This window comes from Gekko japonicus, unplaced genomic scaffold (genome assembly GCF_001447785.1).
Source record: "Gekko japonicus isolate JY-2015 unplaced genomic scaffold, Gekko_japonicus_V1.1 scaffold119, whole genome shotgun sequence".
NCBI lineage: Eukaryota > Metazoa > Chordata > Lepidosauria > Squamata > Gekkonidae > Gekko > Gekko japonicus.
Genome location: NW_015163606.1, coordinates 397,743 through 413,317, shown reverse-complemented (window position 1 = coordinate 413,317; position 15,575 = coordinate 397,743). Strand labels below are relative to the sequence as shown.

At 40.4% G+C, this 15,575-nt stretch overlaps 1 protein-coding gene across 5 annotated transcripts in view; it reads right to left on the bottom strand.

Annotated features, from left to right (window-relative positions):
* Positions 1-15,575, bottom strand: part of RIMS2 (regulating synaptic membrane exocytosis 2) — a 611,329-nt gene that overhangs the window by 249,941 nt on the left and 345,813 nt on the right. For all 5 annotated transcript variants that reach the window (XM_015407292.1, XM_015407290.1, XM_015407291.1 and 2 more), the window contains 3 exons: positions 14,187-14,317; positions 6,244-6,415; positions 4,457-4,610 (listed from right to left, as the gene is read on the bottom strand). In XM_015407292.1, coding sequence (XP_015262778.1) covers positions 4,457-4,610; positions 6,244-6,415; positions 14,187-14,317 — 457 coding nt within the window. The remainder of the gene's footprint in view (positions 1-4,456; positions 4,611-6,243; positions 6,416-14,186; positions 14,318-15,575) is intronic.

Genomic DNA, 15,575 nt, shown 5'->3' with positions numbered 1-15,575 from the left:
GAAGAAACGGAAACAGATGGGTAGGAGCTGACTCGGTGACAGGGAAGTCAAAAACCCTGCTTGGAGGGTTTGGACTATTTGGTGCGGGAATCTTGCTGCCCTGAACCGAATTTTGGTTTCTGAAAAGCGGGTTTTTAGCCTCCCGAAGACGCTCGTGGTCTCCATTGTGTGTCTGGAGACTGATGAGTTGGTGTACGCCTCTGCCAGGACCTCGACCAGGTGCGAGGAAGGTATTGTTGTTTTGCAGAGGATGAGACTCCTAGAGCTCGAGAAGCTTTTATGCTTTTATCTAACTCTTGTAGAGTAGAATCAGTGGTAGCATTGAAAATCCCCAGGCCATCGAAAGGGAGGGCTTCCACATAAGATCTAGTATCTATCGGTAGGTTAGTGTTGCGGAGCCAGGAATGTCTTCTGAGAGCTATTGCAGAGGCCATCGTTCTAGAAGACGCCTCGAGGACATGTTTAGTAGTATTGAGCTGTTGTTTTGCCAACACCATGCCTTCTTTTTGTATGACTCTGGCTGCTTGAAGTTTATCGTCTGGGAGGTGGCTGAGTAGTTCTGAGAACCTTTCGCAGAGAGTGTATTGATACCTGTTCATACAGGCCAGGTAGTTAGTCGCTTTGACTCCCAATGCTCCCGTGGAGTAGAAGCGCCTGCCGAAGGCATCTAATTTCTTCCCTTCTTTGTCAGAAGGTGCGGAATGCATCCTCTTGGATTTGGAGGAAGATGTAATTACCATAGAGTTTGGCTGAGGGTGTGAGAATAGGAATTCGGCATCTGCCTCCTGTACCCTGTACATATGGTCCAGTCGCCTTGTGGACACAGGAGCAGATGAAGGTTTTAGCCATGGTGCCTTCGCTGCCTGCAGAAGGACGGAAGACATGGGCAATGCCAAGGTGGAAGAGGTATCTAACTGAACTATATTATAAACTGCATCCGTTGCTTGTGGATGCTGCTGGACAACAGAGAGGCCTAAAGAGTGGGCCATTCTTTTGACTAGATCTGTGTAAGATGTAAGGTTGTTGGATGGGGATATGGGTAAGTCCTCAGTGACATCCTGGTTTGGAGATGTATGGTCAGGAGAGGTATGAGCTTCAGAAGCCTCCGTATATGAGTCCTCTTCTATGAAGTCAGAGGAGTCTTGTTGTGGTATTTGGACCGAAGTGTCCTGTTGACAAGTTATGGGTTTAGTTTGGACGACAGTGATGACCGGGGTTGGAGTGCCCGGAGGGTTGACAGGACAACTTGGTTCCAGAGTATAGTGGGAAGGATCGACTATAGGAGGACGCAACAGAGATGCTGAAGGTCTCAACTTGTGGGGCGATCTCGACCTATGAACAGATTGGGACGAATAGCGATCCCAATCGGAATAGGCCGCCGGTGTAAACCACGGCATGGATGGTGGATAAGCCCCGTACAGGTACCTCAACTGTCGTTGATCCCACGACATTGGTGGGAGGGGCAGGAAGACTCTTGGGGAGCGACTTCTGGATCGCGGACGTCTGGGAGACAAAGCAGCAGCCCGTCTGTGAGAGCCGTCCCTGTAGTCTTGGTCGTCGATATCGACAGATTGATCGTGCAGACGTGGAGGGTGACGCTGCGTGTCGCATGAAGTATATCAGTGCCGACATGGATCGATGTCGGGAGCTTCCGATACCGTTGATGTCAACGAAGGGGAAGGAAACGGAGAAGGCTCTGCATCCATTTGATGACTTAGGAGCTCTACCGTTTCGATGTCGGAGTAAGGACGCTCCGTTTGGTGGACAGGGGAGGCCAAGCACAGGATGGTCGGTATCGGTGGAGGGACTTGGGCCTCCGATATCAATACTGCCGCTGGAGCGGGAGGCACTTTAGGGGCATCACCCAGTGCAGACACCGCTTCCTTCCCCTTCTTCGCCGCCTTCAGGGGCTTGGTGGTGCCCTTCTTAGCAGACTTGTGATCCTTACTTGCCTTAGCCTTCTTTTTGACTGGCGTGGAATCGGACAATTGTGCCTTCGATGTCGGGAGCTTCGGCGTCAGGCAGTTGACACTGGAGGCAGGTCTCGATGCCGGAGCTGTGGATGTAGACGGTCTCTCCTCCATCGATGTGGCAGGAGCAAGGGCCGATTCAAGCAGCGCCAGTTTAAGGCGCACAGCACGTTTTTTTATCGTTTGGTTGGAGAAACGTGCACAGTGATGACAGGACTCTGGCTGATGAGACTCTCCGAGGCAAAAAATGCAGAGGGTATGACAGTCGGGTGGGGCACGTTTGCTACCACAACCCTTGCACCTATTAAAAAATCCCCACTTCTTCTCCATACAAGAAAAGAAGGAGAAGGAATGTTTGGGGGGGGGTAGCCCGGCCTGAAGTAAAGTCCCCCTCAGCAGAAAGCAAAAAAAAAAAAATTAACTGTTTTTGAAGAAGAAACAACCAAAAATTAAAGTAAAAGAAAGTTTGGAAATAATTCCTAAGAGAATTCCTAAGAGCTGTGAGGTGAAAGCTAACAGCGAACCGATCGGACCGACGAAGAAGAGGTTTACTCAACGCGGTGGTAAGAAAGGAACTGGTGGGATGTCCGCGCCCACCCCTCTGGGCATGCACGGTGGGGTTCCTGCGCATGCCCGAGGGACTGGGCACGAAAATCCGTTAAAAGAGCTTGCTACAGCACCGATCGATCCAGCGCGTGTGCACTAGATCCCATGGGTGTGAAGCACAGAGACCACGTCAAAGATCATGCCTGAGACACTGATTTAATAAAAGAGAAAAATTATGCAAAAGCATGAGGGAGAAACAATGAATGTTATTCTTTGTTTAAATATATATATTTATAATATATTATCCACTGGTTTCAGAAGGTACAACTGCACTAGCACAAAAAACTGGTGACACAGCAATTACCATTAACCGAGATCTCTTCTTAGATTTTATTACTTAGCTGTATGAATAATATTTGTAAGTATACTATTTCCATGAACTTCTGGATGGAATAATATTTACACTTAAATTTTAAAAATTAAAGGATGTAATAAAAACATAATATTATATAAGGACATCTTCAGGATCAGACAAAAGGTCCAGTGATCAGCCAAAACCTTTAGGACATTTACCAGTGAGATTTCCCTAATTATTCCCAGTATCAGCTATAGAGGCACAATAATTCCATTCGTAGAGGTTCTATTTAAATAAAGCAGCTGATGGTTTATATATTTATCTAATACCTTTTAAAAGGCACCTAAACTAATGGTAATCACACATCATATAGCATTAACTCATTAACTTAATTATGAACCATATGAAGGATAATTTTCTTTTACCCATACCAAACAAACTGCTAATCAAATTAATTAAGTGGTCCTGTTTCTTGTATTTTGATAGGAGAAAAAATGTTTAAGATGGTTAAACTGATAATATTTATAGCAGCTATATACATTTAAATGTTGAAATGTATGAAGTCCCATTTAAAATAACTGAGGGCTTGGATTATAGATGGACAGCCTATTTATTAATTGAAGATCAGCATATTAGGATACGAAGCATTCTATACTACTTCATATTTCTAGGAATAAACTTCTAAAGCAAATAATATTTGTAAATATTAAGCTTTATAAATGGTTGTACAAAATTTTAGCTATAGTATAAATAATAATATTATTCACACCAGGCTACTCTTATGAGAAAACAACAAAAACCAGGAAATTCAAATGTAACTGCTTGGATCCGAAGAAGTGAGCAGTGACTCATGAAAGCTCATACCCTACCACAAATTCTGTTAGTCTTTAAGGTGCTACTGGACTCCTACTCTTTTCTACTGCTGCAGACATACTAACATGGCTATCCATCTTGATCTGTCTGCTAGGGTTGCCAAGTCTGGGTTGGAAAATACCTGGAGACTTTGGGGGTGGAGCCAGGAGAGGGTGTGGTTTGGGGAGGGGAGGGGCCTCCGCATAGTACAAGGCCATAGAGTCCACCCTTCAAAGCAGCCATTTTCTCCAGGGGAGCTGATCTCTGTTGGCTGGGGATCAGTGGTAAAAGCGGGAGATCCCCAGGCCCCACCTGGAGGCTGGCAACCCTACTATCTGCTTGGATCCTAACCTCCTTTTCTGCTTCTGGAATGCAGGGAGGGAAATTTTTGCTCCCCAGTGCAGCCCATACCTCACTGAGGCACTGACCCACAAGGGCTGCTGAAAGAGAGAACGTTGTGTTCACATATCGCAATTCTGCTTGCCTTGCATCAGATCCAAACCAATGTTTCTTAATCCCACAATGAATTATCATTGTTAGCCTTCCTAACTACTACAAAGGCTTATTTAAAGCAATTTATTTCATTCATTTAAAAGTACCCTGCAAGCCTCTCAGACCAATGGTATTAAAGTGCATAAAAGGAAACTCTATAAATAATGCCAGCTTTATATTTTATTCATTGCCAATCTTCTAGAAAGAAACAGCAAGAAGTACCTCTGAATCAACAACTTACTTTGCAGCCTTCGTGTGGGACTCTCTCCATGGAGCTGTCTGCGTGGCAAGTATGGTGAAGGGTGGGGAAGTGGCAATGAAGAGACATCATGTGTTTGAAGTTTGTACCAGTGGGGCTCATCATCCAGCAGTGCTGTCTCTAATTCAATAAGAATCTACAAAAATAATAAAGTGTTACTGTGCAAAACTCTATTGTACTACAAACATTTAAAGTAGAAACTGATCTGTGCAAATATCGCCATATTTTAGCTCCAGAGACCTCTCCAATAACAGGGTTTTTTTAGGACAACCATGGTTTAGGCCAGCAATGGATTCATCTTTTTTATTATGGGGGAAAATGGCCTTCTTAGATTGGATGACCTGTATAAAAACAAAAAATTTCTCTCTAAATCTCAACTGGAACTCAAGGGCAAATTTGAAATACCCTGGATGCAATATATGCAAATTTCTCACTTAATGCATAAAATAAATGCAACAAAGTCACTGGATAGACCTTTGACTCAATTCGAAATTTTGAGGTCTAATTTCAGTTTTACATCAATCACTTTGTAAATCTTTATGGGAAAAACTTCTGACAATACACCAGTCTTGGCATAAAGACTGCAGAATGAATTGGAACTTAACGCAATGGCAATCTATATGGTCATCTAGTCTATTTACTACATCTTTATTAAATGTCAAACTACAAAATTACAAATTATATACACGGTGGTATATGACACCCCAAAAACTTTCTCATATTTATACTTCCTTGCCCCCTTTTTGTTGGAAGGGATGCGGAGAGAAAGGTTCTTTTAAACACTGTTGGTGGGATTGTCCCATCATTGCAAAATTTTGGTCCAAAATTATAAATCTGATTAATAGAATTCTTAATTGTGGTCTTCCTAAAACCCCGGAATCTATTCTTTTAAATTTTTGGCCTTCTTTACGGCTAACTAAATTAAAAATGGAGTTAGCTGCACTTTTATTAAGTGCTGCAAAAACTTTGATTGGACAAACCTGGAAACTTAACAAAGCTCCTACGATCTGCCAATGGTTTATTAAGGAATGGGATTTAACAGTTATGGATAAATTAGCATCGCAAATTTGGATGGCAGAAGTATTATCAAAGAAGAACATATCCTTGGGAAAATGGTTTCCCTTTTTTGATTTTGTCAATAATTCAGAAAACAAGAGTTGTAGCCTCCCTGAAAAATATATTGATATAATTTCGTATTAAACAAATTGTTGTTATTGCTAGTTATTATTATTGTTAATTTTGAATGATTTCTATATTCCTACAATAATTTTTTGTATATCAAGATTTTATTTTGAAAAAATCTCTTGTTAAGATTGTTTTGTTTTACTGTTGTATATGTTGGAAAATTTAATTAAAAATTATTTAAAAAAAAGAAACTGATCTGTGCACATCTTCATAGCATTCATTATAAACCTGATTGTCCCAATTAATCTAGGGAACCTATGACCAGGTGTTCAGGAAAGGCAACTTAATTCAGTTCTCATCTACCACATCCCTCCATACTGTTATCAAATCAGCATTATTTCCAGTTCTGTAACAAGATATGGACACCCAGAGAATAGGACCAATGAATGCATTAGAGATCAGTAGTGAGAAAGATGCATGAAAACACTGTGTGCTTGTCAAAAACAGCTAATGTGACTAAGTGAAGAAAAGTATGTGAAACAAATCTTAAAATTTTAAACTTTCTCCGTGATCCATCCATTTCATGGGATTCCTTTTGAGGAAAAGCTATTAATTCATCATAACAATACAAGAATATCAGGTACCTCCCCTAAAAATTCACTTTCTTCCTCACGAACACGTGCTTGGTCCCAAAGAGTAATTTCCAACATTCGCTCTCGGAATTCTCTCCGATGAACTGGAGAATAAATGAATGTTTGGTTCCATTTGGGTTCCAAAGTTTTCTTTACTGTTTTTGTTCTTCTTTTGTTCTTATCGCTGTAATTAATAAGTGCAAATTAAAGACTCACTAAGTATTATGACACTATGACCTATAAAATGAAAGAAGATTGAAAAGTCTAATAGGCAGTTAGAGCACAACAACATGTTGTTTGAATCAGAAGGACTTTTTACACTGGTACTTAGGTCTGTACCACCACAAAATGTTCCAGAAAGTCTCTGGTAAAGGTAGAGGCCATGGACCATACTACTGTGTATAGAATGTACTGTCAGCTGTAAGTATGATCCTATTGTGAACTTCTGCATCGTTTAATGTGTCAGGTTAATGCTTACGTTTTGTAATATATTAAAGACATGAATGCTCAAAAGAAATATTCTTTATATATTACATGCATCAGCTTTTAAACTTTATATTAAAGACAGGGATCAAGACCTAAAGAACTACTTTAGGCATTTCCATATCCACTAATATTTTTGACTGTTTTGTGGAAATAACTGACTCCTGCCCCTCCCCAGAACAATTTTTGAAACTCTCCTCAGTCTCAAAATGTCATATGACAGAGGACTATGGTTAGGTGCAGAACACTAGTTGTGTAGAAAACTAGTCAATAACATTTTCTAGTTCATTTGCTATTTCAGCGATATATCATTTAGTAACTATGGAACGAGAATATAAACTGGAAGCAATAACTCAATAGTACATGGGAAAATATGAACTAATACTATTTCACTAACTTAGATAAAAGAACACTGATGGTATATAGAAATTTACTTCAAAATGGCTCTTTTACTGTTGTCAGTACTCTTCCAGAATATGTAAGCTTTGTAGTGGAGGTGGTGGGCTCTCCTTCTTTGGAGGTTTTCAAACAGAGGCTAAATGGCCATCTGTCAGCAATGCTGATTCTGTGAACTTAGGCAGATCATGAGAGAGAGGGTGGGAAGGGTTGCATAAGTGCTTAGTTCTTGTGGTCCTTCTTACACACCCAGGGAAATGCTGATCACCACTTTGGTGTCAGGAAGCAATTTTTTGTCCAGGCCAATTTGGCTGGAGAGCCTAGAGGTTTTCTGTCATCTTCTGGCCATGAAACAGCAGTCACTGGGGATGTGAGGGGGAGGTATTTGTGAATTTCCTGCATTGTGCAGGGGATACGACTAGATGACCCTGGAGATCCCTTCCAACTCTATGATTCTATTTTAGCATTAATGATTTTATTTTAACATAAAAAGTTTGTTTGCTTGGGAAAACTGAACTGGGTCATATCAGACAAGTTTTTCCATAGAATTTGTTTAGTTGGAACTCTATATCCTTCCCTAATTAAATGCTTGAATTGTTTAAATATCCCATATTACTAGCAGATTCTTTTTCCTTATGAATGAGATTTACGTTTGCCTAGCAAACTTATTTATCAGTGCTGGGAGGGCACAGGGGTTGAGGAAAACTTGTTTTGCTGTCAGAAGAAAACTAACTCAATACAATCAGTTACTGTTATTTTTTTTAATTTGAAGAGAAATGTCAGCAATAATTAAAGGAAAACATCTACAATAACATGCTTAAAAGAAAAAGCAATTCCTATGAACATTACAAAAAAACCTTATAATTTCAAAACATTTACACAATTATTTATAGAATAGATTTAGTTTCTTTCATCTAATTCATAATAGTGTAAAGCCAATATAAAGAATATTCAATATTGCAGATACTGAATAAATATAGCACCACTGATACAATATAAGATGTATGAAATAGATACCTCAGTGGAGAAAACACTTGCATGGGTAGACCAGGCCCAAAAGACACAGAAAACACTTGCACACCTACACACACTATTTGCATACATATGGAGCACGTACTTATCTTCCATCACTGCATACAAGTATATACGCACCCTTATATATATGCATAAATACATGTGATTTCCCCACCACCAACTTTCATGCATATGCTATGGTTACAATATGTGATGGGCAGAAGAATATGGTATGATAAAAAGGATACTCTGCAGTCTGTCTTTCCTCCAGTGTCACAACACTCATGCACCCTCTGTTCTATTTGCCATTGTGATGGACAGGTTAGGTTCCGCCTCTCCCTATGAGCGACCATGGGAGGTGACAGAATGTTAGTGAAGGACAGTTGAAAACAGCAGTTAAGAAAGTTGAAGACAGCCATTAGGGAGTTGAGAGTGAGTTTGGCTGAGTGAAGCTGTGGAGCAGAGCAGTTTAAAGCTGACTGAAAGGGTCAGTTTGTAACTAAGGATCTGAAAATTGAAAAGAAACTTTGTAACTTTGTTTAAACCATAAATAAAACTTTATTTAAATCATAAGTTAACTCCTTCTCTTTTTAACCATATGGGCTGGTTGTCTCAGGGAAAGAAACATACACACACACACACACACACACACACACACAAAGATCTCAATTTCTATATATTTTAGGATATGAATAAATGGTGACAATGTATGAATGAAACAGTGTTTGAGTCCCCAACCCCAGTAGCTCTGTTCAGTGTCTGAGTGACGGGCATTTATTTAAAGGGGCTAGGCTATTCTGTCGGTTGGTTTCTCCTTGAGTAACAGAGAGGACCTGGGATGTGAAATGGTCATGGCTCTTTCTCTGCTTTTTAAATTGCAAGACAGGTAATTGATGTGTGACTACCTGACCTACCTGTGACCCTGAACATGTCAGAGAGAGGTTGTGGAGAGTGGTTGGCACACTCTGAGTACAAAAGGTTGTTACAGCTATTAAAAGAAAGTCTATTTTAAAAACGATCTTGAAGGTGCTTCTTCCAGATGCCTGCCATAGAGAAAGCAAGTGTGGCAGCAGTGGTTAAAGACATGTTATGGTGAGGGAAGATGCTCTAAGACATTTCTCCTGCCCACCAAAAATTAATCATTTTTTCTTCACACCAAAGCTATTTAGGGGACATGCATCTGCTGACCTCAGGTATTATAAGAATGACCTGAGGATCGTGCACATACACTAGCTTTAAAAGGGGATTGACAGAGTCACAGAGGAAAGGTCCATAAATGGCTACAAGCCATGGCAATTAAAGGGAACCTCCACATTCAGAGGCAGTAAACCTTTAAATTCCAGTGTTAGGATACAACATTAGAGGAAGGCCTTGGCTGCTATTTCCTGTTTGGTGGCCCTCCAGAGCAACTAGTTAGTCACTATTTGAAACAGGATGCTGGACTAGATTGAACTTTGATCCAGCAGGCCTCTTCTTATCTTCTTACATTAAGCTGTTTGGCGTTTGGAGCAAGATCAACCGAGTCCCCAGTTTTGGAAGCTAACTTAGGTAGAGGATTCTAAATTGTTACTGAAGTAGAATTGTTGGTATACTTTCAACTGAAATCCATTTTAAAAGTAAATATAATCCAGACCCAGTGAACTGCTCATGGTCACACAAAGGACTTGCACTGGCAATTTTTGACTTTTTCTTTCGAACAGATCTTATCTACCACATCAGAAACAGCTGTTGAAACACTTCAGTTTCCACAGTAGTTTGTCATGCAACATGGGGTCTACTGTCTTAAAAAAAACAACTCAGTGCATAAAAATTAAAGATTGTAAATATGTCCAAGTATTACATAACTTCATTTGTAGGTTAACTCTTCTGAGACATGACAGAGATTAAATTGCCCATTGTAAGAAAATAGGACAATGATCCAAAATTGGAATCACATATAGCTCAGAATGTAAATATCAACAGTTTGAAAGCAGTTCAGTAAATAAGGTAATACAAATGGAACCTGTGAATTTTCTTGCTTCTGCTGTCCACCTTCCTTCTGCCATGTGCATTAGATATTTACCAAGTCAAATAAATACCCGGAAAAAAACAAGTATTTCCTAAACCACATCGGATTCTCTAATCTGTAATCAGCTACCAATATCGAGAAATTCGATATTATTTGGCTTTTATTTGGCTTGGCATGGCAACACCAAATCGCCGCTTCTCTTTGCCCGCGGTTTAAACCACGGGGCAGGAGAAGCCTCCCAGCTAGGTCAGTGTGTGGCAGGGAGAGAACTCCTGTCACAAACTGACCTGGGGCCAGCTTTTCCTGCCCCACGGTTTAAACTGTGGGGCAGGAAAAACCTAATACATTTAAAGGGACCATCCCATTAAATGTATTCTGCAAGCCGCAGATTCACTTGTGCCACAGCTTGCAAAAAACATTTGAAGGGACTGCCTCTTTAAATGCATTTTGCAAGCCGCGGCACAAGTGAATCCAGAAGGTTCCCCCTTCTGGGATCTCTTGTGTTGTAGCTTGCAAAATGCATTTGAAGGGACCATCCCTTTAAATGTGTTTTGCAAGCTGCTGCCAAGTCCACTGCCTGTTTGATGCCTCTAGCTTGCAGGGGGGCTGTTTGACACATTCCGTCCACTTTTGCACATGGACCCTAGGATCTTCCTCCCCAAAGACAATCTGTACACAACTTGGAGAGCAGGTAGAAGGGCATCCCAGGGAGATGCCAGTTTGATGCATCTAGCTTGCAGGGGGGCTGTTCAACACACTCTCCCCTTTTGCACATTGGACCCTAGGATTTCCCGCCAAAGCCAATCTGCACATAACTCAGAGAGCAGATAAAGGGGTACCTTGGGGATGTCCAGTGCCAGTTCAAAACCTCTAGCTTGCAAGGGGCCATTCAACAGACTCCCGCCACTTTTGCACATGGACCTGATATTTTTGCCACTGTGTGACAGAGTGTTGGACTGGATGGGCCACTGGCCTGATTCAACATTGGCTTCCCTTATGTTCTCTTATCTTCTTATGTTCTTATGACCTTAGGATCTTTCCCTCCAAAGCCAATCTGCACACAACTTGGAGGGCAGGTAGAGGGGCATCCCGGGTAGGTCTGCTGCCAGTTTGATGCCTGTAGCTTGCAGGGGGGCTGTTCAACATACTCCCACTGTTTTGCACATTGGACCCCAGGATCTCCCCCTAACCATTATGCACATAACTTGCAGGGAACATAACGGGGCATCCCAGGGAGGTCCGTTGCTAGCTTGATGCCTCTAGCTTGTGGGGGGGCCTTTGGCTCCCTCCCTCCCTTTTGCACATTGGACCAACCCTAGGATCTCCCCCACCCCACAGCCAATCTGCACACAACTTGGAGGGATGGTCCCTTCAAATGTGTTTTGCAAGTCACAGCGCAAGTGAATCTGGAGCAGTGAACCTTCTGGGTTCACTCATGCAGTGGCTTGCAAAACACATTTAAAGGGATGGAAAATTCAGCGATCACGATTACTTCCCAAATTCCAATATCAGTATGATATTGGACGCTTTCATCTTTGCCCCAAAGCCATTGCAAGGGTTTACACTGAACTCAGGTGTGTAATGCTGCAAACTACTGTTGTCAGCATTGGATTAAGACTGGGGACAACTGGGTTCATATCCCCACTTTACTGTTAAGCTCACCAGGTGTTCTTGTGCTAGTCACTCTGGTAGAGACTAACCTGTCTCACAGTGACTTTGTGAGAGTAAAACAGAGGAGAGGAGAAGCATGTATGCCACCTGAGCTTCTTGGATAAAGGAGGGGATTAAAAAAGCATTAGATACTGTCTGCTCAAGTGTCTCTCAACTCAAAGCACTCCAACTTCTGTGTGATCCGAATAGTGAGCAAATTCACTCCCATTACATCAAATTGTTTGGGGGGAAAGAAAGCAGAAAGAAAGCAATTCAGTCACCTCCAGTTCCAGCTTCACATCTAAGTGCAATAATATGCAAACAGGATCTATTAATAACTAGTTCTGCTATGTTAGGAGGCTTGTGGGGGCTTGTGGAGGTCATTCTGACTCCTAGCATTTTCTGCAAAGGTAAGAATCTTTATCTTCCATTGGTAGAGACCTCACCTCCTCCACACAATCCTTTAATTTGTAAACTTCCATCTACAGGTACAGAGATCTAAAGTTTAACAGTGGTCAACTGGTGTTACCAAAAAACCTTATACCATTTATCGTGGTTTAAGCTTTCATAAGCCAGAGCATATTGATTCAGAATACGTGAGTACAAGCATAAGAGTTGAGAGTGGTATTACAAAGTGAACTTATGAGGCCCTACAATACTAGGTACATTGTATTAGTATGCAGAGAACAAATGAAAACAGGATCCAGGTGAAAGAATAAATGATCCAATGAGAATGGCAGTAAACAAGCAAAGCACGATAAATAGTGTACATAAAGCTCAAAAGATATTATGTGTTAGCTACTCTGTCTCTATTGAGCCCTAAGCCTAGCCGTGCAATCCTTATACCCTTCTAATTAAATTGAAGGCAATGGGCTTAGAAGTGCATAACTCTGCAGAGTATTTCAATAGGGTCAAATCTGCACATGAATTTCAACTCAGCATTCCATAAATAGTGTCACTCTGAAAGGATCTACAGCTTTTTCTGGAAGACAATCCTTTCTTCTCACAGAGCTCCCCAAACTGAAGCAACTACTCACCATCAGCAATAGTCATCCAATGGGACTAGCCATTGCAACAAATCTCAGTGCCATTTCTGTTCCCATATCTACTCACATGACACTGTCACAGGACCCAACAATACAAGAAAGGCCCTTCCACCAGCAAATTGTTTAAAATAAATGTATCCATGCTTTCAGCACAACGAGTTCCTGAGGTGGCTTATGATATCATTAATTGAAATAACAGAACAAGTTATCTGAACAAACCCAAGGGGAAAAGCAATTAAAACAGCAGCATGAAATCATATAAAGAACACAGCTATTAAAATGGTCCAAAATACAGAGCAATAAAATCATAATAGAAATTGGTGCAGAAGGAGGTAATGATAAAAGGCAGAAAAATGTATTATCATGTGACAGCAAAGTCCTTCTGCCATTTCTGTAGACCAAATGGCTTTTTCTGTGCAAGAGATTAACAGATACAAATCATGCATTAAAACAGAAGCATGCAAAATCAGTGGTGAGAAATTTCAGCCTCAATGAATACTCAGTCACAGACTTGAAAGTTTCCATATTTCAGCAAAAATGTTTATAAGGAAGATTCCAGTATGAAGCTGCTGAGTCTTTAAGAAGCCACAAGGCTCTCTCGTCTTAGTAGCAACATGGCTACCACTTTGAAATATTAACTTAACAAAGCACATTAGTCTTAAGAAGCCACAAGGCACTTTCTTGTCTTAGCAGCAACATGGCTACCACTTTGAAATATTCTTAACAAAGCACATTGATGTTTGTGATGTTATTTATTCATCCATTTTTGAACTTCCTGTTTAAAATGTCCAGCTAATGCTATTATTGCTATTCATATCAGATAAACTGACTTTTACAATAACCTCCAATACAAATACTTACACTAATTAATAAATTTATACATATACATACATACATATATATATATATATATAACATTTTTATCTTGCCTTTCAATCCATTTAGAGCCTTTAAGGCAGCAAACAGTTAAAAAGACATTACAATTAACTTTAAAAATGCATATAGATAAAACAGCAGTTTAAACATAAACATAAAGGAAGGTCAACAAGGAAATGCCAAATAAAGCAAAAATGTCTTCATTCACTGGTGGAAGGCAACTATAGAGTAGGATGAGTCTCCCTCGGGAGGGAATTCCATTGCTTTGATGCCTTTCCCAGGTTGCCACGCTTCTAGCCTCAGAACATGGGGGCACCCAAAGCAAGCCCTCCAAAAATAACAGTAATGGTCGGGTAGGTTCAATGGGAGTAGGTGGTCCTTAAGTTATGCTGGTCGCAAGCAGTATAACCAACCCCAGTTCCAAATGATATTAAATTTGCATTAATTTCTGTTAAAATAGTTATTCCTTTCCTTCATCCTACCTTCTGTCAGGAAGAAAGTAAATTTTAACATAAGGATTTCTTGGCCTTCCGTCTTCCCTTGAAGGAAGATCCTTTGCTCCCAATATTGTGACTATCAACTGATGACCAACCTTGTCATACCACAATTTTATCTGTAATGAGAAAATATTCATTAGTCAGTCCAGGTAATTCATTATGCAGTAAAGAATTATTGAAGATCAATGGCGTTCTTAGCCCTCTGTTAGATTCAAGTCCCGTAGCACCTTAGAGACCAAGAAGAGTTTGAGGGTATGAACTTTCAAGAGTCAAAGCTCCTAGATGAAGGGAGCTTTGACTCCCAAGAGCTCATACTCCAAAAATCTCCTTGGTCTCTAAGGTGCTACTAGACTCGAATCTACTGCAGACCAACACAGCTACTGTCTGAAACTAGCTCTCAGTTGTCTCTGTTTTCCTAATTATTGAAATGAAGATAATTGTAGCATTATAAAACAAAATGATAGGATATGGGTAATATATTTAATGAAATGTATTCTGTATGAACAATCTAGCTAGTATTACTTTTCCTATGTTGGAATACGTATGATTATTTACTGTAGTGGTGTATATGTGTACTAAGTTTACATGTATGCTACCATTTCAATGAGTGATATGAATTCAAGATTAATAACTTCTTCCTACTCTGATTAGTATACCATATGACAAAAGGAAAGGAATAAGGTAATGGACACTATAGCCCTGTTCTCATTAGTAGAACAATCAGGAACTGATTGACTCAAGTGTATAGCAACTATCTTACTACTCCAACTCCAACAATTAGAACAATATGGCAACTATGTTTATTACTCTATTTTTTCCCTGTTAAATATCTATTAACCAATTCCTATCCCAGATTTGGAAAGCTAACAAACCAAAAACATTAAACAAATATTTAGTCCCTCTACTGTAACTGTTGCCGCTAAATAAACATTTTTGCCGACAAAATACAATAGGGATATTTTAAACTTTCAGACTATGATGGTGTGGAGATCTATAACTATTAATATTAAATGCAGAATTAGGTGATGAGAATAAGGATGTAATTTGCTCCATAGAAAGAATTAATGGCTTGGACGGATGGAACAGCTTTGTCCATAGGGTGCTAAGCTGCTGCCCTACACTCTTCGCAAAAAGAAAGCATCATGTCAGCCACAGCCGCCCAAGACAATCCTGCTTCAACTGCTTGGATATTATCACTAGTTAGCAAATTATATAGTGGTAATTTTGGGATATCATGAGCCACTGAAAGTGATTAGGTTGTATCCTACCACTGCATAGCCAAGCACAGAGCCTTTTTAGGGCAAAGAACCTTCCTCTGGAGGAAGGCTCTTAGCAGAGCTGCAGGAAGCACCCCATTACATGAATATGTGAATA